Below are 21,513 nucleotides of genomic sequence, written 5' to 3' on the forward strand. Positions count from 1 at the left end.
TGATTTTTCTATGCTATAATCTGTTTTGTTTATGGAGTTTAATGCCTTAAGGTTGTAGGAGCTACGAGAGTAGCCATTCCTTAGGAGATTCTTAGGGTTCGAGAGAATACCTAGGTAACATATCCTTAGTGTTCGAGAGAAACTATGGAGGAACTACATAAACAAGGGGTTCTATGTAGTAACTAGGCCTAATCCACCTTAGAGATAAGGCTAGGATTTCATTCGACTAAAAGGAGTTGTGCATGAACGATAGGTTAGATGTTAATGCTGCCGTAAAAAGGTATTACCGAGACATATCCTGTTTTCTGGACCAATAGGATCACTGCAGGGGTTTACGCCAATCCGTTTTTCCAGGGCATCTTTAATCTGTCGAGTCCCTTACTAGAGATAGCATAGGGCACCTTAGTAGACTCTGTCGGGTAGACTAGGTATAGAAGAAAGACCATTCGGAGAAGTAGACTTAGATTTTCCTTAGTGACTCCTATTACTCACTTCCATAGTTGCTTGTCGTGTGAGAAAGCCAAAGTCCTATTAATCAAATCATATATTTACATTTTATTTTGCCTTGACATTTTCATTTGTTTGCATTAAACACAATCTATTTTGCCACGACATATCCATTTGCTACCACATTACTATCGTTCCACTTCCACATCAGTCATTCCATTTTGCCCATGCATTATCATTTGTATATACTATTACTAACTTTACTTAGTTGACAAAGTAAAGTGCCTTGACAAACTTATTTAATTTCCTCAAATCCCTGTGGAGATGATACTCTACTTATTATTTTATTACTTGTTCGATTTTGTATACTTGCAAACATATCCGCACCCATATTTAGTACTCACAAAGAGCGGACACTAGTACAGTTGGGAATTTGGTAATGGATCACATTGGTTTATTCCAGTCACGAACCAGCCTGAATTTTAATGAAATTGGCTCGTTAAGCTGCACGAGCCTTGTGGGAAATTAACTGACCCTAACTAGATCGGGCCTAAATAGATATACTATACGGGAGTAGGCACAGCCTAATGAAACAAACAAAGCATTTAATAAAGGAAATTTAATAAATACTCTATATAAATAAAAAAAAAAACGCTCGTTTGTCTCTCCTTTCCGTCCCTCTTTATCTGCCTTTCTGCAAAATCTAATAGTAGGAGGCTCTCTTTTTTTATTTATTTTTACATTTTCCTTTCTCTTCTTCTCTCTCAGCCGTTGGATTAGGCGGCTTTCGTAACTATGACCTCCATCACCTCCGTTGAGTTGAATTACCTCGTCTTCCGTTATCTTCAAGAATCAGGTCACTTCAAAATTTTCCTTTAATTTGTAGTCTCTCATTACAGCGATCCTATTTTTGAATTTCTTTCTTTCTTTCGTTTTTATTTCGTTATAGTTCTATACTTATTGCATTTCCCCCTTTTTGCTGTATTTTCAACGAATAACTTGTAATTTCAGCAGTTATTTCAATGCTCCTGTAACTAATAGGAAAAAAATGGGGAAAAGCATTAATTAGAGCGTATGAAATGTAATTTTGAGGTTACTTTCTGGCATTATGATGTCCAGAAGTACTTTTTGGCTCTAGATCCGTAAAGAGGGATAGCTGATATTGAGTGTAATTGTGGTTAGGGTTTTGAATTTTATAGCTTTTATTACCAGAATGATTCAATGCTACTGTCTAGGGCACCGGACATCTTGAAATGAGAATCCCTTTATGAACTGTCTTTTTCTGAAATGATAACATTATAATAGTTGCACTGATTGAGGCAGGCATCTCCTGGTTCACATTTTGCATACTCGTAGTATTGAATTGAAAATCTACACATACTACACATATTTTGTTTATTAATTATCACTGTTTGGTAGGACTAGAGTTGTGAAAGAAAAAGTTTGAAAGGAAAATGGTTCTTTATTCCATTGTTTTGGTGGAAGGAAAATAGTAGGGAAGGAAAATGGATGGCTAAGTACCTTTAGGTACGCTGCATGTTCTAGTTTTCTGTATTTGAATCATTAAATGTAAAGATGTTATCATTCGTTAATTTACAAGATGTGGCCAGCTGCAAGAACCTGATTAGCTGCCCAATACAAAACATCACCTAAGTGGGAGGAAAACACTTATTTGACTTGAATCATTTTTTTCTTTCCTCGCCTTTTTCTATTTTCTCCAATTTCCTTTCTTCAGAACAAGCAGAGCCTAAATTTGAATTCTAAGAGAACTAAGAAACAATGTTGCTATTTTTTTCACTTTTGTTTACATAGTGATTTTTTGTAGAGAAAAATTGGGAGAGTAATCCTCCGTTATACATAATTGTTTCTCAACTTTCAAATGAACCATCTTCTGCTTATCAAATGGCCGCAGGTTTTACGCATTCAGCATTTACTTTAGGATATGAAGCAGGCATTAATAAGTGTACTATCGATGGGAGTTTGGTTCCACCTGGTGCGCTTATCACATTTGTTCAGAAAGGTCTTCAGTATTTGGAGATGGAAGCTAATCTGAGTAATGTTAGGTTCCTTATTATTACCGTTATCATCGTTATTGATAATTTTTTCATGGGTGGGGGGAATCGGGTGATTTCTATTTGCTAATTCTATTATGTAAATACTCATCACAATTTGTTTTGTGCTTGTAGAATGATGCAGAAATGGATGAAGATTTCTCATTCTTGCAACCTTTGGATATAATAACAAAGGATGTAAATCAATTGCGGCAAATGATAAAAGAGAAAAGGAAGAATATCCGAAAGGATAAAACCAAAGATAGGGATAAAGACAAAGAGGTTGATCGGGAGCATGATGGAGAGCGTGGACGAGTGCGAGAGAAAGAAAGACACGAAAAAGAGAAGGAACGTGAAAAGGAAAGGGAGAGGGCTGAAAGCAATAAGGAGAGAGAAAAGCAACCGGAAGAAGTTGCTTATAGAGAGATGGTTTTGGATCAAGAAGACAAGGATGTTGTTAGGCATGAAGAAAATGGAACTTTTATAGGTTAGTAAACTCCTTTGTTATATTTATTCCTAATTTGATGTCAGTATCTTTCTATTAGCCTTGACCTTTTGCGTAAATGAATATTGACAATTCACATGAAATTTTGTTCATATATATTTGAAAAATAGCTCTGTTAACCAGTGTGACAGGTCATTCATTTTCATTTTTATTGTTTCTCATTATGTAGGACCAGAACCTATGGATATTGCTACTACGTCGAACCCTGCATCTGAAGATGCTTGTGAAATTCCTAGCTCTGAGGTTACCATTTTGGAAGGGCACACTTCTGAGGTTTGTGCCTTTTTGAATATTCTTACGTACCAACATGGACTTGTACATATGCACATTTATTCTGCCTCTCTCTCTCTGAGCATTTATTACTGCAGGTTTGTGCATGTGCATGGAGCCCGACTGGTTCACTTCTTGCATCAGGGTGAGTATTTTTCTGTAATGAAGTGTTTCTTATATTGATAGTTTGGTCTTTTACATATGTATTTTCTCTACTTTATTCATTTCCACTCATTTTTACCTTTTCCCCCCTTCTGTCAAAACTTGTTGATTTGTGTTGCTACACGAAATGTATTTTTGTGTTAGATCAATGAGCAAGTTTAGAAGTTCTAAAATGATACAAGTTAAGCCTTTATTGGTAGTAAAACCATTTTAGAAGTCATGCCGATAAGATAGGTGGTCTGTAAGTGGAAATGCAATTTGTGCACTCTCCAGTTATGTGACTATAGGACCTGTATTCAGGTGTATTGTTGTTTGTAATATGTTCTAGGACTGGACAGTTGAACTTCTTCGTGTCCAGCAGAGTATTATTGTTACTGATTGAGGTCTTTCAGAAAACCAAACTGAGGTCACGATGCTTTATGCTAAGAGTTCCATTATATATGATTGATTCTCTTGTTTTATGATTTCTGTAGGAATTATAGAAATATATGATTATGTAAATATCCTTTAATTAAGGGATTATGTAAATATTTTATAATCCCTTATTTTAAGGGATCATATCTCCTAGGATTAGTATCTTTCCTTTCTTAGAGTTTCCTACTTTAGAGAGATGATTTGTATATAAATATGTAATTTGTCCTATTGAAAAGAATAAGAAATTGTTAGAGTATGCCCAAAGACCAATCATATGATGATTGTAATAATACTTTTATTTATCGATTTTATTGAATAAAGGCATTGCCGCCATTATTTTCAGTTATAGATATGTGTTTAACATAAACTGGAAGATAATAAAGTCTATATAATGACATAATTGTTATTATTAAAAGATCCCTTGTCAAGTATTATTATGGGCATGAACAATAATAATACGCTTAAGACTAACATGTTATTGATTGATGACAACGAGTTGTCATTGACATAGAGATGTCAGAATTGATACATGATTATATTGTTAGAGAACAATGTATTGGATTGACCCACCATGAGTATATGTCTTGGATTATTATGTGACAGTCATAACATTGCTCATGGTGATGACTATATGTATGGTCCTCAGACTTGAGATCAATACTATCCCAACATATATTGTTGTATGTTTTGATGCAGCTAAACAAGCTCCGTAACTGGTTGCTCTATAAAGACTGTTATTGAATATATCTCAATATATGTAGTGGGTGTGTATGATTAAGATAGGATATGTCCTTCCTACATAATAGGAAATATATCACAGGCCACTTGATTGAGTAAGACTAGAAACACATGACCATGCTCGAATAAGTTGATATGAGATATCATAAACTATTCGTTAATTAAAGTCTACTCTAGAAATCAAGAAACAATAGATGAGTTATACAAGTGTGACTATTCCAAAACTTGTGCCTATTCTAGATATAAAGGACATAAAGATATAATACATAAAAGAGTTAATCACCAAGATGATATGTCGAATCATATTTTCTTGTAACTTAAGTGACAATGATATATTGCTAGATGTCACTCATTGTATGTAATATTATAATTGTTCTAATAATTACTTCTAATGTTACAAGAACCTATAGACTCACACCCTAAGATTGAAACGAGCAAAGATGTACAATTTGTTGTACGTTACTAAAATATATCTAGAGTTATTTAAGTATATATTTTAATAATCCCGAATATTTAATTTCAATTAATTAAATATAGATTTAATTAATTTGAAATAATAAAATCCCTGATATGATTAGGGTAACTTGGATATAAAAGGATTATTAAATTTCAATTAATTAAATATAGATTTAATTAATTTGAAATAATAAAAACTCTAATATGACTAGAGTAACTTGGCTATAAAAGGGTGTGTTAGGTCTAGCAGCCGTTTTTGTGAGAACACACACAAAACCATCAACCACTTTCTCTCAAAACTGTTTTGGGGGAAAACAAAATTGCTCTCAATCGGGTGAACAGAGTAGAGACCGAGACGTGATTTCGTGGAGGCTTACGATTCAAATCGATCTACACCACCAGAATTCACTGCTTTCCTTGAAATTTTTCAAGGAACCCGCTGTAAGTATTCGCATCTCTTCCTCCCGATTTCAGTTTTTCGTACTTGGATCGCTGGTGAGACCGTCGAGTTTTGTTTCCGTTGCGCCATGGGGTGCGCCGACGGTCCTAACAGACATTACAGAGAATTACTCTGATTTCTACATGGTATCAGCTTAGGTTACGATTTCTTTCCAACCTAGACGATGTCCACAACTTCTTCTCCTACTCCGGAGATCTCTTCGAATCCAGAAAATTTTTCTGGTTCTGCTATTCAATCAGAAGGTAATCTGGTCATGAAAGAACCAGAAGGTAAACCTCATGCTAAAGTTTTTTTCTCCTCCCAGTCGACCCCTAATTGGATCCTCGATTCTGGTGCTACGGATCATATGACTGGTAATAAGGATTTGTTTTGCAATTTTTTTCCAAACTTTGGTAAAGCTGTCTAAACGGCTGATGGTTCTTTGTGCAAAATAGGACATGTCACTGCTATTCTCAATGACCAGATTGTAATTAAAAATGTCCTCTTCGTACCAAATCTGGCTTGCAATCTCGTTTCCGTTAGTAAACTTTCCACCGACTTGCACTGCTCTGCAATTTTTAATGATATTGATTGTACTTTGCAGGTTCTGAACTCGAAGAAGATGATTGGTAAGGCTAGCTTGCAGAATGGTCTCTACATTCTTCCTGCCTCTATTAAAACAAAAATCTCGAAATCTTTCACCGCTTTAGAAAAAGTTGATAATGTTATGTTATGGCACTATCGTTTAGGTCATCCTAGTTTTCATTATCTTGCAAAAGTTTTTCCTGCTCTATTCATTCATAAAAGGCCAAATTCTTTTTCTTGCAAAGTTTGCTCTCTTGCCAAACATACTAAATCAACTTATTCTCCTTCTACATATAAGCCTTCTCACCCTTTTGCTTTGATCCACATTGATATTTGGGGCCCTTCTCGGGTGAAGAATGCTGATAATTGTAAGTGGTTTATCACTTTCATTGATGATCACAGTAGGATAACTTGGACTTATTTGCTAAAAGATAAATCTGAAACTGCTGGTGTTTTTATCCAATTTTATAACATGATTCTCACTCAATTTGGGTCTAAAATTCAGCTCTTTAAATCTGATAATGGCAGTGAATTTTTTGCTAAGTCTTTGGGTGCGTTTTTCAGGGAAAAAGGCATAGTTCAGATCAGTTATTGTGTTGACACCTCACAACAAAACGGTATTGCCGAAAGAAAAAATAAACACATAATTGAAGTTACTCGTTCTCTTCTATTTACCACTAATGTTCCAAAATATTTGTGGGGGGAAGCCTTATTAACTGCCACATATTTAATCAATCGAATGCCTAGTAAGGTTTTACAATTTCAAACACTTCAATCTATATTTTTTCAATACTTTCCCCATTTTAAACCTATCTCCTCCATTCTTCCACTTAAAATATTTGATTGTACTGTTTTTATCCAAAACATTGCTCCTAATAAGTCAAAGTTAGATCCTAAATTATTAAAGTGTGTACTGGTTGGGTATTCTTCACTTAATAAGGGTTATAAATGCTATCATCCTCCTTCAAAACAATTTTTTACCACTATGGATATAACATTTTATGAGCAGGATCCCTATTTCACTCAGGCTGAAATTAAGGGGGAGACATGGAAAGATTTTCAGTCACATCAGGTATCTCCTCCTACTCTTCATTCTCAACCTTCAGAATTGCCACCAATTTTGTCCTTACCTACAGATTTGTCACCTGTAACTACTTCCATTGATCCACCGGTAGTACCTATCACTACTTCACCCATACCCACTTTAAATACCCTTCCTGAAAATACACCTACTCCCATTCAAAATATTCCACAAACAACACCAATCAAACAGCTCCGTTTCTATACAAGGAAAAGAAAACATATTCCTGAGGTTGTTTTGCAATCTGATGCTTGTCGAGAATTGGATTTGGGTCCAGCTGCCGAAATAGAAGAAGAAATCAGTAAGTCCACTTCCCCTACTCTATATGACTTCCCTATTGCTATTAGAATAGGGGTTAGATAGTGCACCAAGCATCCTATTGAAAAATTTGCTGGTTATAATTCATTGATGCCGTCTTTTTAAGCATTTACAACAAACTTGGATACAAAACAGGTTCCCACAAGCATAATTGAAGCTCTAAAGAATTCAATATGGAGAAGGGATGTTGAAGAGGAAATTTGTGCACTAGAGAAAAATGCTACTTGGACCGTTACAGACCTTCCTCAAGGAAAAAAGGCTATTGGCTGTAAATGGATCTTTACTGTAAAGTATAACTCCAATAGTAGCATCCAACGATACAAAGCGAGACTAGTGGCCAGAGGCTTTAAACAAACATATGGGATAGATTTCACAGAAACTCTTGCACTTATGGCGAAGCTGAATACTGTTCGAGTACTCCTAAGTTTGGCTGTAAATTGCGATTGGAAATTACACAAACTTGATGTAAAAAATGCTTTTCTTAATGACAAGCTAGAAGAATAAGTCTATATGAAGTTGCCACCTGACTTAAAGTCTATTGAAGGAAGTAACAAGGTTTGCAAGCTCAACAAGTCTCTATACGGGTTAAAACAATCACCCAGAGCTTGGTTCGAGAGGTTCACTAAAGTCATCCTAAAAAACGGCTACAAGCAGTCCCTCGCCGATCATACTATTTTCATCAAGGTAACTTCTACAAATAAGAAAGCTATCCTTATTGTGTACGTGGACGACATAATTCTTACCGGAGATGATGAAGAAGAGATTTGCAATTTGAAGAAGTTGTTAAATAAGGAATTCGAAACCAAAGACTTGGGAAAGCTAAGGTATTTCCTAGGAATGGAGGTGGCAAGGTTAAAAGGACTTGTGATCAACCAAAGAAAATATGTACTTGCTTTACTCAAAGAAATTGGTTTTCTTGGTTGTAAGCCGAATGATACACCAATGGAGGCAAGCTTGAAATTTAACAAAGAAGATGAGTCCTTAGTAGACAAAGAGAAATTTCAAAGATTAGTTGGGAAATTAATTTATTTATCCTTGACAAGGCCAGATATAACATTTCCTGTAAATGTGATAAGTCAACACATGATTAATCCTACTGAAGAGCATATGACAGCAGCAAATAGAATTCTCAAGTACTTGAAGAAAACTCCAGGATACGGTTTAATGTTTAAGAAGACACAAGACAAAATTGTTAAGATCTTTACAGATTCTAGTTGGGCCGGAGACCTTACTGAAAGGAGATCCACTAGTGGCTACTGCACCTTTGTTTGGGGAAACCTTACAACTTGGAGAAGTAAGAAACAATCTGTTGTTTCAAGAAGTAGTGCTGAAGCTGAATTCAGAGCACTAGCATTGGGAATATGCAAAGGAATTTGGCTACTTAAACTATTGAAAGAACTTGTCACTAATCAAGAGGATCACTTTGAAGTTTTGTGTGATAATCAATCTGCTATTCAAATTGCTAAGAACCCAGTTCAACATGATCAGACAAAGCATATTGAGATTGATAGACATTTTATTGTTGATCAAGTTAACAAAAAAACAGCCATACTTTCATACATTCCTTCAGAAGAACAAGTTGCAGACATTCTTACTAAGGCTTTGCCAAAGCCTGTTTTCAATAAATTCCTATTCAAGCTGGGATTATACAATGTATATTCTCCAGCTTGAGGGGGAGTGTAGGAATTATAGAAATATATGATTCTGTAAATATCCTTTAATTAAGGGATTCTGTAAATATTCTACAATCTCTTATTTTAAGGGATCATATCTCCTAGGATTAGTATCTTTCCTTTATTAGAGTTTCCTATTTTAGAGAGATGATTTGTATATAAATATGTAATTTTTCCTATTGAAAAGAATAAGAAATTATAGAGAATTACTCTGATTTCTACAATTTCTGTTAGTTTAGATGTCATCCGGGTAATTGATAAGCGTGTCGAATGGGTTTTAATCTCTGCTGCTGAATAGTGGAGTGTCTTTAATCTTTGTGTTGTGTGCATTCATAAAGTTTCTTTGTTTATGTCACTTTCACTGAACTCTCATTGCATGAATTTCTAGATCTGGAGATTCTACGGCTCGTATTTGGACAATATCCGATGGGCTTTTCAAATCTGGTGCACAAAACAGTCCTTCAAATGTTCTAATTCTGAAGCATGTGAAAGGAAGAACAAATGAGAAAAGCAAAGATGTGACTACACTTGATTGGAATGTGAGTACTGTTGGAGGCTTAAGTTGTTGACTAATATTTGGTTCCTTTTAGTACAGAACAGACCCAACACTGTATCTTCTCTCATTCACTTAATTTGATGTTATGGATTGCCACTTTATTTGACATACTTTGGCATAGAGCTGACACTATGCAGGAGAACTAATAAAATTTAATGTAATAAAAGATATGACTTGAGATATCACAAAGAAGAGAGAACAAGAATAGCCGTTGGTAACTTTTTTATGATAATACACTTCTTGCTTTAGTTTTCCTAGAATACTTGGCTGCAGGAATTAGGTTGGTTTTGGAGCAGTCTTCTACAGTTAAACTTGATCTGGTTTTCTCAAGATCATATAATAAACCTGAATAGTTCAGTTGTTATGACTGTGTATAACATTGGTTCTTTGAGCGATGGATTTGGAGTGGCAGCCATTTTTTTTTATTACATTCTGGTGTTGATGGAGCAAAGGCAGTGTTTTATCATCCTTGGATGGTTTTGTTCGTTAAAGCTTAATGGAAGTTGACCATGTCATTTTTACCAGTTTGTTTTCTAATGGATGGTCAGTTCATAAGGATTACAACTAATCTAAATACTTTTACTCTTCAATGGTGTCTTTTGCTGTAAGAAGCAATTATTTCTATCTAAAGTGTGTATTTTTAGTTGGTCTTGCTCAGTAAGTGCACTTAACTGGAAAGTCTAGAAATGGCAGTGTAGAATATAGATGCTTGCCTATTTGTTTGTCACTCTATATTCCATTTAAAGTGTCTTTTTATTTGTCTTGTGCAGTGAGTGAACTTATTGGAAATTCTATAAATTGCACTTTAGCTACTTGCCTATCTGATTGTCATTCTTTTCAATATAGAACAAGTATAATTGCTTTTTCCTACTTGTATTCAGGGTGAAGGGACATTGCTTGCAACAGGGTCATATGATGGCCAAGCAAGGATTTGGACTACAAATGGTAAGTGGGGTTACATTATTTGTGCCATTCAATACCTTGAAATTAAAGGCAACAAATCTATTTTGTTAAACCAGCCTTTGAGATGTTCAGATATACCAACTCAGTTTTTCCTGTTTTTTATTCTCATAACATTCTTTTCTTATTAAATTAATAGCTGGTTGCCCGGGTAAAATAAGAGGTTTATTTTTGTTTTTAACTGAACTTGTTATACTTTTAATCATGTATAATTACATTGCTATTTTCGACTGATTTGTGAGAATTCTACACCATCTTCCTTGACCCCTTTTTCTCTCTTTCCCTCAATTTTCTTGGTTTAGGTGAACTAAGGACTACATTGAGTAAACACAAAGGACCTATATTTTCTCTGAAGTGGAACAAGAAGGGTGATTATCTTCTTACGGGAAGCTGTGATAAAACGGCAATTGTGTGGGATGTGAAGGCAGAGGAGTGGAAGCAGCAGTTTGAATTTCACACAGGTGGACCATTGGACTAAACTTTAATCTATGGCTTTTTGGTAGCCGATAATCATTTCCCTGAGTTTCACTGTTTTTACCTTTTAGGTCCAACCCTTGACGTTGATTGGCGAAACAATGTTTCATTTGCAACAAGCTCCACCGATAATATGATATATGTTTGCAAGATTGGAGAAACGCGCCCTATTAAAACCTTCGCAGGGCATCAGGTTTGTTTCTGGTCTTAATGGTCCCACAATCTCATAACGTTCTTGGTTGGTTCTTTGAGTTTTATGCAAAAGAGTAAGCTAACTGTTGGATCCAAACAAGATTCAAACTGACCAGGAAATGGCTAACCCTGATTCCTTTAGGTTTTAACTAATAGTAATCTTGATGCTACTTGTAGGCTGTATGAAATGCATGTCTTCTACTGCTTGTAATGTCCCCCATAAATTCATCTCTCTTCTCCACCCCTCTTTTTTTGTTTCCCTTGCATCTCTAGATTAAATTTTGGTTACGCGCATCTGATAAAGAAGGATTTAAGAACACATAGGTTGGAGATCAAGGTTCAATCTGAGCTGGAAATTTCAAACCCTAACTTCCCTCTTGTATGCTTGAACTGATATACCAATGCATCTCATAGCTTTTATTTGGTGAAATGAATGTTTATACGTCTTGGTAGTGTCTCTCTAAATTCTAAAATCCTTTTCTCCTTTAAAGGAGAATGTTTCAGGAGCTACTTATTTTTCATTTGCTAATCTCTCTTGTTTTTCTGCAAAACAAATTGTGAGGTAAGTTTTACAACAATGAACAAGCCTTATGGCTTCAATAAGTTGCCAACAATGGGCTTTAATTTGCAGCGAAAAACAATGTTTTGTTTTGGTTTTTGATAAATAAAGCTTTGAATTGAATTTTATCTCTTTTATGTATTGAAATTTGTGCTTTTCAGGGTGAAGTCAATTGCGTCAAATGGGATCCTACAGGTTCACTATTGGCCTCTTGTTCTGACGATATTACTGCAAAGGTTGTATATACAATCCTTTTATCATTACTTAGCAGACATCCTTCATGACAATATACAGTTTTGTTTGGTTTCACCTAGTCTGATTTTTTTCCTTTTTGGAAATATATATAATACATGTATATAAATTTTAAAATAACATGCCACCTTTTTGGATTGTTATGCATTCATTTCTGTTGGTGTTGTGTCTGGTTCTCTTTTGTTGCTGCAGCTTTATATATTATTTTTTTGGGTGAATTTGTTCTTATTCCAGACTCAACCACGGTAACACCATCAGTACATTACACAACATATAAAATCACCTAAACTAAACTGATCTGTACACTCGTAAACAAACTATATTAACTATCAAGCCCCCACCCTGTACAAAGGGCACTATTTATTGGACCTTTGGAGTTAACCTCCATACCACTAAATTTCAACCGAACCGCCCCCTTGATTTGATCAACCAAGCTACCCGCAGATGAAGCGACACCTTTGAAATGTCTACTATGACGTTCTCTCCAAACCAAAGCAATATAACAATTCCATGCAGCTTTATATATTAGTTTTCATTCTTTTTTTCTTATGTGTTTCAACTAATAGTAAGTCCTGATGCAGATATGGTGTATGAAGCAGGACAAGTATGTTCATGATCTGAGGGAACATTCAAAGGTGCTTTTGGGCTTTCAAATTCTTTATATAATTTGTTTGTGCATGTCCGGGTGCATATATTTGTAATTTTAGGGGAAATTTTGAACAAATGATCTGCAGGAGATATATGCCATCAGATGGAGTCCTACTGGGCCAGGGACAAACAATCCTAACCAGCAACTAGTTCTTGCAAGGTAAAATTAAGTTATGGTTCTTATTAGGTCTAACATTTCAAGCCACTTGACTTAGTTGTCTCAAATAGCAAAATACTATCCTTTACATTTTGTCTTTTCAAGTTTGAACTTGAACTTACTGATAAGAAGGGTAATTATCCTATCAAAAAAAATAAGAAGGGTAATTATATGTTTGTCGCTTTCTCCCCACGTTTTATCTCCAGTATACTTCTTGTCTCTTTCCAGTACACATTTTATGATAATTTTTAAAATTTTAATTTGATATTTCACGCTATGTAAGAGTGGGTTGTGACTGGTGAGACAAAGGCATTGTTTCTAAAACCTGTACTAGTCAATTGATTCCAATATAGGATGCAGTGTTCTAGGATTAGATAAAGTTAAAAGAGCTCTAGTTTTTTATTAGAGACGCGACGATATTGCAAGAACCTGAAGGAGAGAAGGGAGAGATAAAGGAGACGGATAACATGTGTCTGATTCATTCTTTGTTTACTATCATGCTATTCGGTGTGAAAGTAAATCCCTTTTTAGTTCAAAGATGAACTCTTCTCGACATGCTCATCTTTTTTGTTTTCATGTAGTGCATCATTTGACTCCACTGTGAAGCTGTGGGATGTGGAACTAGGGAAGCTTATCTACAGCTTGAACGGACACAGGTACCAACCCTCAAATCTGTCATCTATTTCTTTCTTCTATGTAAAAGGATGGCTACACTATAAATACTTTTATAATTATATGCACCATAAGATCACTACTAGCATTGCTGATGCTGAAATGACCAATTAATCAAGCATGATTTAGGCAAAAATGTTGAGTGTAATGTGTTGCACCTTTTTTCACCGCATTTATTGATTGGTTATGGTAGGGACCCCGTTTACTCGGTTGCATTTAGCCCAAATGGAGAGTATGTAGCCAGTGGATCTCTTGATAAGTCCATGCACATCTGGTCCTTGAAGGAAGGGAAGATTGTAAAAACATATACCGGCAACGGCGGAATATTTGAAGTCTGTTGGAACAAGGAAGGAGACAAGATCGCTGCTTGTTTCGCAAACAATACGCTATGCGTCCTAGACTTCAGAATGTAACAAACGTAGAAACTTCCCGAGCTGACATGTGGGGAAGAGGCAGCAAGCTCTTAAAATAATAAGTTAAAATTAGGTAGGTATTTTCATTGTAGTGAAAAGGGGAAGCAGTAACTGTAGCGTAGGTTTTGTGCTTCGTGGATTAGGCATTCCTAACGGAATTTGGTGATGGTAATTTGTAATTGTGTACTATGGGTGTCTGATTTGTGAGCTAAGTAGCCAATTATCAATGATGTATAGAATCGTTTTGAGCTTAATAATCAATTTCTAATCATGCGTCTCTGCTACGACGTTGAAAGTCATGAAGTGGATAATAATAATAATAATTTATTAAAAGAATAAGGAGGGATCTTAAGGATATCAAAGTTAAGAATGAAAAGAACAGTAAACTACATATTTATATTAAAGGAATTTTTTTTATTAATCTTGGTTGATCAAGATAACAATCATCCTTTTAACCATTAACGTCGTTTGGTTCATGTTATATTAAAGGATTTTTAAATTTGATTTCTTGTTCCACTTATTATAACTCAACATAAACATATATTATGAAGTAATGTATACATTTAAATGGATATAATTTTTTAATTAATACGTAAGTATAAAAAATAGGTTAAATAGTTTGCAAAATAACATATTTTTCAGAATATATTTGAAATCTAATTTTTATAGATTATGTTTTGGAATGTATAATCTTTGGTTATTATAAGATCTTCTTTATAGTCCTCTCTCATCCACCGTTTTTATTAGATACAAAAAATCTCAAACTTCCCATTCCATTGCTTTACAATAATTCAAAAAAATCCCATTCCATTCCATAAACATGTTCTCCATTTTGAATGCAATGAATCAACTAAAACTCCATGACTTTATGGTGAGTCCCGGATGCCAGTTTTATATCGGTTCTTTAATCTTCAACTCACAATTAAAACAACGTATGATCTGATACAAGATGGTGAAGTAGAATTGGGTAACACCCTTAGTTTCTTTGCGCATTTAGTGGCTTATGTTGCAATTCTAGGTGAGTAAATAAGGATTGAAAAATGTCTACTTTTTTCATGGATTAAAATGGAACCGAATTCCTTAAATGGCCTTTTGCAGCCGTGATGGTGGTGGTAATTTTGCTGGTTCTCAAGTACTTGACTGAGTTCGGTGACAAGAGTGGTGACACAGAAGAAGTAAGGGCAGCTGCCGAGTCCGAGACAGACCCTTTATGCTCTGAAAAGGCAATACCGATAACGTATGGAACATGTGAAGATATAGAAACAGGAAGTTACAGTAGTGGTGAGGAATTATATGATGCAAGGATTCGTATGATTTGCTATGATGAACAAAGGAATTGTTTCTTTGTTCCTTGCGGCCATTGTGCTACCTGCTATGACTGTGCTCAAAGGTATTCGTTAGTGATTTCCTCTTCGCTTTTTCATTAGTAAATGATAGCTTCAGAGATCTATTATCTGTTTTTTCCCTGCAGGATTTATGAGGAGGAAAACAAGGTGTGCAGAAGAATTATTGGCAAAGCCAGCTCCATAACTCCATTGATTACTGCTTCACTTTTCTTTTCTTTTGAATGCAAGTATTTTGATTCAAGGACCGAGGTGATACATGAATCAACTTTAAAATTTGGAAACTGAGGCCAACAGCCTCAACAATCACTTGACTCCCATTATCTGCTGTACAGTCCTCAGATTATTTTTACCCAAAAATAACACTAATTTTAGATTATTTTTCGGATTGATACTTTTTTTATCAGGTGGGCAAAAATGCATTCGGTGAAAAGCGTTTGTTTTTTGTAGGAAGTGTTTTCTGCTGGTATGATAAAAGACGGTAATTTTGAAGATTGAGTTAAAAATGAAAAAAATGAACCAAAATATAAAAATATAGTAAACTATAGTTTTAGTATGTAATACCCCAAATTTTATCTAGTGATTAAAATGTAAGTTTTGAAAATTTAGAGACTAAATTATAAACTTTAAAAAGTTTAGGGACCAAAATTTTTATTTTTAAAAGTTATATATTTTAGCCCATAATTGAACAGTTTGGATTAAAACAAGAATTTTTGTGAGAATCATATTTTCGGTACGGATTTCTGTTAAAAGCTATAAAGCGATAAAGTTCGATATTGAAATTTGATAATTGGATCGAAACGGAATTTTAAGAAAATTTGAAGGATGTTAGAAAAGGGTAGAAAATATTATTTTTATATTTTAGATCAGAGAAATTTGACTCAGAACAGTGTAATTTTTCAGATTTGACCGAACAGTGGATTTTAGTGATTAAAATGCAATTTTCAAAAATTGCATGCCAAATTAGAAAGTCAAAGTCAAGTTGATTCATCTTTGACCAAGGAATATTTTAATGGAAGATATTACAATGACATTTGGTAATTTTCAAGATTTATTAAGGGTATTTTTGAGATTTCTCATTAATTGAATTTAAAATTCAATCAATTAGATAAATGCCATGTGTTTTATCTTTTTTTATACTAGAATAATCAAGAAAATCAACACATTTTCAATTATTCTTCTTCATTTGGCCGAAACTACAAGTTCTCCCAAGAGGGACTAAAATGCAAAAATATGCTAAAATTAGGGGACTGAAAAGCTAATATACTAACACACGTAACATGCATAAAAAAGGGGAAATAACAAAATGAGTGTAATATAAAAAAAGAAAAAATAACATATTTGGTCTTTGGAGGTGACCAAAGTGCAAAAACACGATAAAAGTAGAGGGATCTAAGACGAAATAACCCTTATGTTTATATTATAAAAGCCAATTTTCTCCTTTTTTCATTTTGTAACCTAAAAAAACTCTCATTTTCCTCTCAACTCTCTCTTCTCTCTACTCTACTAAACTTTAACTGATCCAGAAATCAACCGTGTCCTCCGTACATTGGTGCCCATGCTCGCCTCCGATCACCGCCGACGATGGTCGAACTAACGAAACCTTACCACAAACAACCCTAGATCCCTCATTTTAAACCCTCTACATAGATCTAAGCATAAAAATAACAAATAACGACCATAAACCCCACAAAATAGCCTTTGACCCTTCGACTTCTTTGATCTCCGACGACCAAATCTCGATGATAAGCCCTCTCCCCTCAGGTAAACCCCTCTACCCCTTTATTATTATTTTTTTCTTATATATATTGCTTCGATTCATAGACAAGATTTTTTTGAAAAAAAACACTACCTTAAAATTTTGCTTGGTATTTCTTTTCGAAAATGAGGGAAGAAATCCATTTTTACATGCTGATTTTTATACCCAAGTTTACAGAAATAAAAAAGTAAAACCTAATCTATTGCTTTCTGACCATCACTGTTGGTGATGACTTACGTCTTTTAATGTCCTGGATTTTTCGGGATATGGGTTGGATTTGATTTGATTTTTTCTTTTGTTGTGTTTATGAGATGATGATGGTGAAACAGTGAAGATGGTCAGCCTTACGGACGACGTGCGGCGACGTCAACAGAGATGCTTGCTGGAATAGGCGGCGGCGCAAGCTTGGACAACAACTATTAGAGTTAGGGTTAGGTTGGTTTCGGCTAGGGTTTATAATGGGGCTCGGTTTGGTTTTGTAATTGAGCCGGATTTATATGTTGGATAAATGAATTTGCAATAAATATTTTATTTATTTATAATAAAAATAATAATAATTTAGGTCGGGCTAAAAAGTGTGATTACAATAAAGATATTGTTATTCTAAAAGTTAAAAAAACAAATATACAACATAAAAAGAAAATATTGGTGACGACTACCAGCATAAGATTGGTGTCGTCCCCTATTAATGAAAGAGAAAAAAGACAAGGGCAGAGAGAAAAGAAAGTAAATCATTAGGGCTTTAATTTGTAAACATATTTAAAAAATATATGAATTTTAATGTCGATAGCGTTTTTCATCGGACCCGGATTTTTAATGTCGATAGCGTTTTTCACCGGACCCGGATTTTTAATGTCGATAGCGTTTTTGGATCCTGGTAATTTAGAAGGGGATCTTTAAGCCGGAGCTATAGCGGGCTACTTTTTGCTGTGGCTGTTGATGTGGACCACGGCTATTGGGTTGTTGGTTCAGCTGTTGTCGGCTAGGCTTGGTGTGGCGACGAGGAGACACTTGGCTGAGCTCTGTAGAGAAGAGTATCCGACTTGGGGCAGGATGATTTTGTGGGTAATGGCGGAGTTGGCTTTGATTGGGGTTGATATACAGGAAGTTATTGGAAGTGCTATTGCTATTAAGATTTTGAGTAATGGTGCTTTGCCTTCGTGGGCTGGTGTTTTTATTACAGCTTTGATTGGTCAGTATTCTTTTTTATTTTTGATGAATTATTTTCTTATTTCAATCTTTCACTAGTAACTTTTTCTCCGGTAGATTTTTTTTTATTAAATATGATCTCTGAATTTTGAAGATTTTTGAGCTATTTTAGTAAATATAAAACCCAATTTTGTCTGAGCAAATGATAAAAGTGAGACTTTTTAATGTTATAATTTTATCAAGCCCTGACTAAGTTAATTAATTCTCTTACCTTTGCCAAGTAGCTGGCTGTAACATCATAGCAACTTGTTGCAGTATGATCACTTTATTTTCTCTGCCTTGTTTCAGTTTTATCTTCTTGTTTCTTGAAAACTATGGAGTGAGAAAGCTGGAAGCATTTTTTGCTGTCCTTATTGCTACAATGGCAGTCTCATTTGCTTGGATGTTTGGTCAAACAAAACCCAGTGGCACCGAAATTCTTCTTGGTGAGGCACTCGGTTCCATTGTTGGCTGTAGCAATTTCTTTCGTACAATATTGTGTAGTTGACTTATGAGTTATGATCAAATGGTTTGGTTTTTCAGGTGTTTTGATTCCAAAACATAGCTCCAAATCCATCAAACAAGCTGTGCGAGTTGTGGGCTGCATTATTATGCCTCACAATGTATTCTTGCACTCTGCTCTCGTGCCATCAAACAAGCTGAAGTAGCTAAAAGAATTGTAGAAGTTGAGTTCATTGGTCAACTTATTGCTCTTCTAACTCGCATGCATAGTCGCCTTGTCTTAATAAAACAATCTCAGACCTGTAGCCCAGTTCGTATACCTCCTGAGTTTATATGTCCCCTTTCCCTAGAGATAATGGCTGATCCAGTGATTGTCGCATCAGGACACACCTATGACGGGATTTCATCAAGAAATGGATTGATCTGGGCTGATCGGGTGCCCCAAGTCACGGCAGACTTTGGCTCATGCCATTTTTATACCTAATTACACAATGAAGGCACTAATTGCAAATCGGTGTGAATCGAACAATGTGAACTTGCTTGGTCTCATTCAGTCCATGAGTTTAGATCAGCCCTATCCTCTTCTTGAAACCGAGGTTAAGAAGCTGGTTGATGTCTTGAAGAGTCCATCGATTGAAGCTCAAAGGGAGGCGCAGCTCATCTCAGGTTACTTGCCAAGCAGAATAGGGACTATCGGATTAAAATAGCAAGCTGTGGGGCGATTAGCTTGTTACTTGATTTACTTTATTCACCCGATACAAAGACTCAGGAAAATGCTGTCACATCACTGCTCAACTTATCAAATATTGATAGCAGCAAAACAGCTATTATTGACGCAATGCAATTGAGCCTATGATTCATGTGCTTGAGATAGGAAGTCCTGTTGCTAAAGAAAACACGGCTGCCGCTCTTTTCAGCCTTTCAGTCAACGAGGATTACAGACTCAAGATCGGAAGGACTGGGGCAATCAAGCCTCTTGTTGATATGCTGAGGAAGGGTACTCCTAGGGGAAAGAAAGACTCAGCAACAGCCTTGTTTAATCTGTCAGGATGTCATGAAAATAAGGCTCGAAACGTTCAGGCTGGTGCCGTAAGACATCTTGCAGAGTTGATGCAACCATCAGCCGGATGGTTGATAAGGCAGTATTTCTTTTGGCAAAGCTTGCTGTGCTTGTTGAGGTTGTGGAATTGGGTTCAGAAAGAGGGAAGGAAAATGCGGCTGCTGCACTTTTACTTCTATGTACATACAGTAATAGGTATTGCAATTTGGTGCTGAAAGAAGGAGCTGTTCCACCATACTGGCATTGTCCCAGTCTGGCACCCCAGAGCTAAAGAGAAGGTGATACTGCTTCTGGTCTTCTTTTTTGTTTTTTTTCAATCAATTCCTTTCTTTCAACTCTGGAAAATTAAACAACATAAAGCTGATGTTTGTTGCAGGCACAGGCACTTCTGAGCTTCTTCCGAAACTACCAACATGATAATGCTGGAAAAGGTTGAATGTATTGCAGTGAGCTTGGGGTGAGATCAGTGAATAATCTTTGTTCCATTCACCATTTTTTTGTTTAATCATTATTTTTCGTACTCTATTAAACAATTTCACTGATTTGTAAGCTGTGCTTCTTGTCCAAGACCATGAATTTACTGATCTGTTTTCCTTGTTTAAACTACTCATCAGCTATCAAAATCCATTCTTTATAATATACTCGATGGAAAAAAAATAACTCTTCAAAATTGTTTATTATTTATGGATTTATAGATCTTAATGCAGTGTTACAAGTGTTTTATAAAGAAATTTAATACTGTTCTAGAGAAGTTTACTCTCAAGGTGAGAGACTATAGGAGTATATTATCTTTTATACAATAATAACATGATTAAAACAATGGATTATGATACACAAAATAGGTTGTACAACGATTACAAGTAGTCTAGGAAATAAATTTGAAGATCAAATTTGCTCTTCGTGGCCGTTCACCCTTACTATTTTCCGCTCATCATCATTAAGAGTCGATTCATGCATCAGCTTAATTTATGGCGAGGAGAACCTATTAAGTGTTTTTAGCGGTAAAAGGAAATTTCATTTTTACCATAAAACTTAGGTTCGAATAGTTGTATCCGTAGAGTATGTATCATTATCAATAGACTAGGAAAAATTTTGAATAGATATTACCATGTCAAACTATGCAAAAAAAAAAAAATTATAATGAGTCATGGACAGTACACGTTGACAAATTCATTAATCTATCTAATTGTATGCTAACTTAGTATTTTATTATTAATTTTTTAGACTGGCCATTGAATGATCGCTATTGTCAACGGCTGTTAGACCCTTTGTCAACCGCCATTGTGTGCTAAGAGAGGATCCAGATATATTCGAATACAATACTGTTGAATCAGTCAAATGAGATTCACCATCAAGATGAATTCGAAGAGATTATTTTTGAAAAATCATCGAATAAGCTTGATTGACGTTTGAAAGAGGTTGAAGAAACAATATTTCATTTCGAATGACTGAATATGTCTCATTAAGATCCATCAAAAAATTAAAAATGTATTGTTGAAAAAGACCACCCAGATTAATTTGATAATTAGGACATTCACAAGACGAGAAAGGAATCAGTGCGTCCTACCTGTCCCAAAGCAACTTCAGCTTGGTGAAGTAAGTAGAAATAGAAAGATCCCCTAAACAAATACTGCAATTTCTCTGTACAAAAATAAGATGTGAGAACCATCAATATAACA

The 21,513-nt window shown here is 35.2% G+C and overlaps 1 protein-coding gene, 1 long non-coding RNA gene and 1 pseudogene across 2 annotated transcripts; all 3 read left to right on the forward strand.

The window, feature by feature from the left end:
- Positions 1-1,113: 1,113 nt before the first annotated feature.
- Positions 1,114-14,240, forward strand: LOC120216384 (WD40 repeat-containing protein HOS15-like). Its single transcript, XM_039213827.1, has 14 exons — positions 1,114-1,303; positions 2,360-2,505; positions 2,634-2,985; positions 3,173-3,276; positions 3,372-3,418; positions 9,528-9,678; positions 10,577-10,640; positions 10,958-11,116; positions 11,201-11,322; positions 12,042-12,116; positions 12,714-12,767; positions 12,867-12,940; positions 13,519-13,593; positions 13,803-14,240. Exons 1-14 carry the CDS (start codon positions 1,243-1,245, stop codon positions 14,020-14,022), a joined length of 1,704 nt encoding a protein of 567 aa, XP_039069758.1. The 5' UTR covers positions 1,114-1,242; the 3' UTR covers positions 14,023-14,240.
- Positions 14,241-18,023: 3,783 nt separating this feature from the next.
- On the forward strand, positions 18,024-19,165 carry LOC120216388. The gene is made up of 3 exons (XR_005525047.1): positions 18,024-18,316; positions 18,622-18,758; positions 18,856-19,165. It is a non-coding gene; the product is annotated as an uncharacterized LOC120216388 (long non-coding RNA).
- An 11-nt stretch (positions 19,166-19,176) lies between these two features.
- LOC120216506 lies at positions 19,177-20,116 on the forward strand (annotated as a pseudogene).
- The last annotated feature ends 1,397 nt before the right edge of the window (positions 20,117-21,513 follow it).

The sequence above is a fragment of the Hibiscus syriacus genome, unplaced genomic scaffold, assembly GCF_006381635.1.
Source record: "Hibiscus syriacus cultivar Baekdansim isolate YM2019G1 unplaced genomic scaffold, ASM638163v2 tig00110160_pilon, whole genome shotgun sequence".
In the NCBI taxonomy this organism is placed as follows: domain Eukaryota; kingdom Viridiplantae; phylum Streptophyta; class Magnoliopsida; order Malvales; family Malvaceae; genus Hibiscus; species Hibiscus syriacus.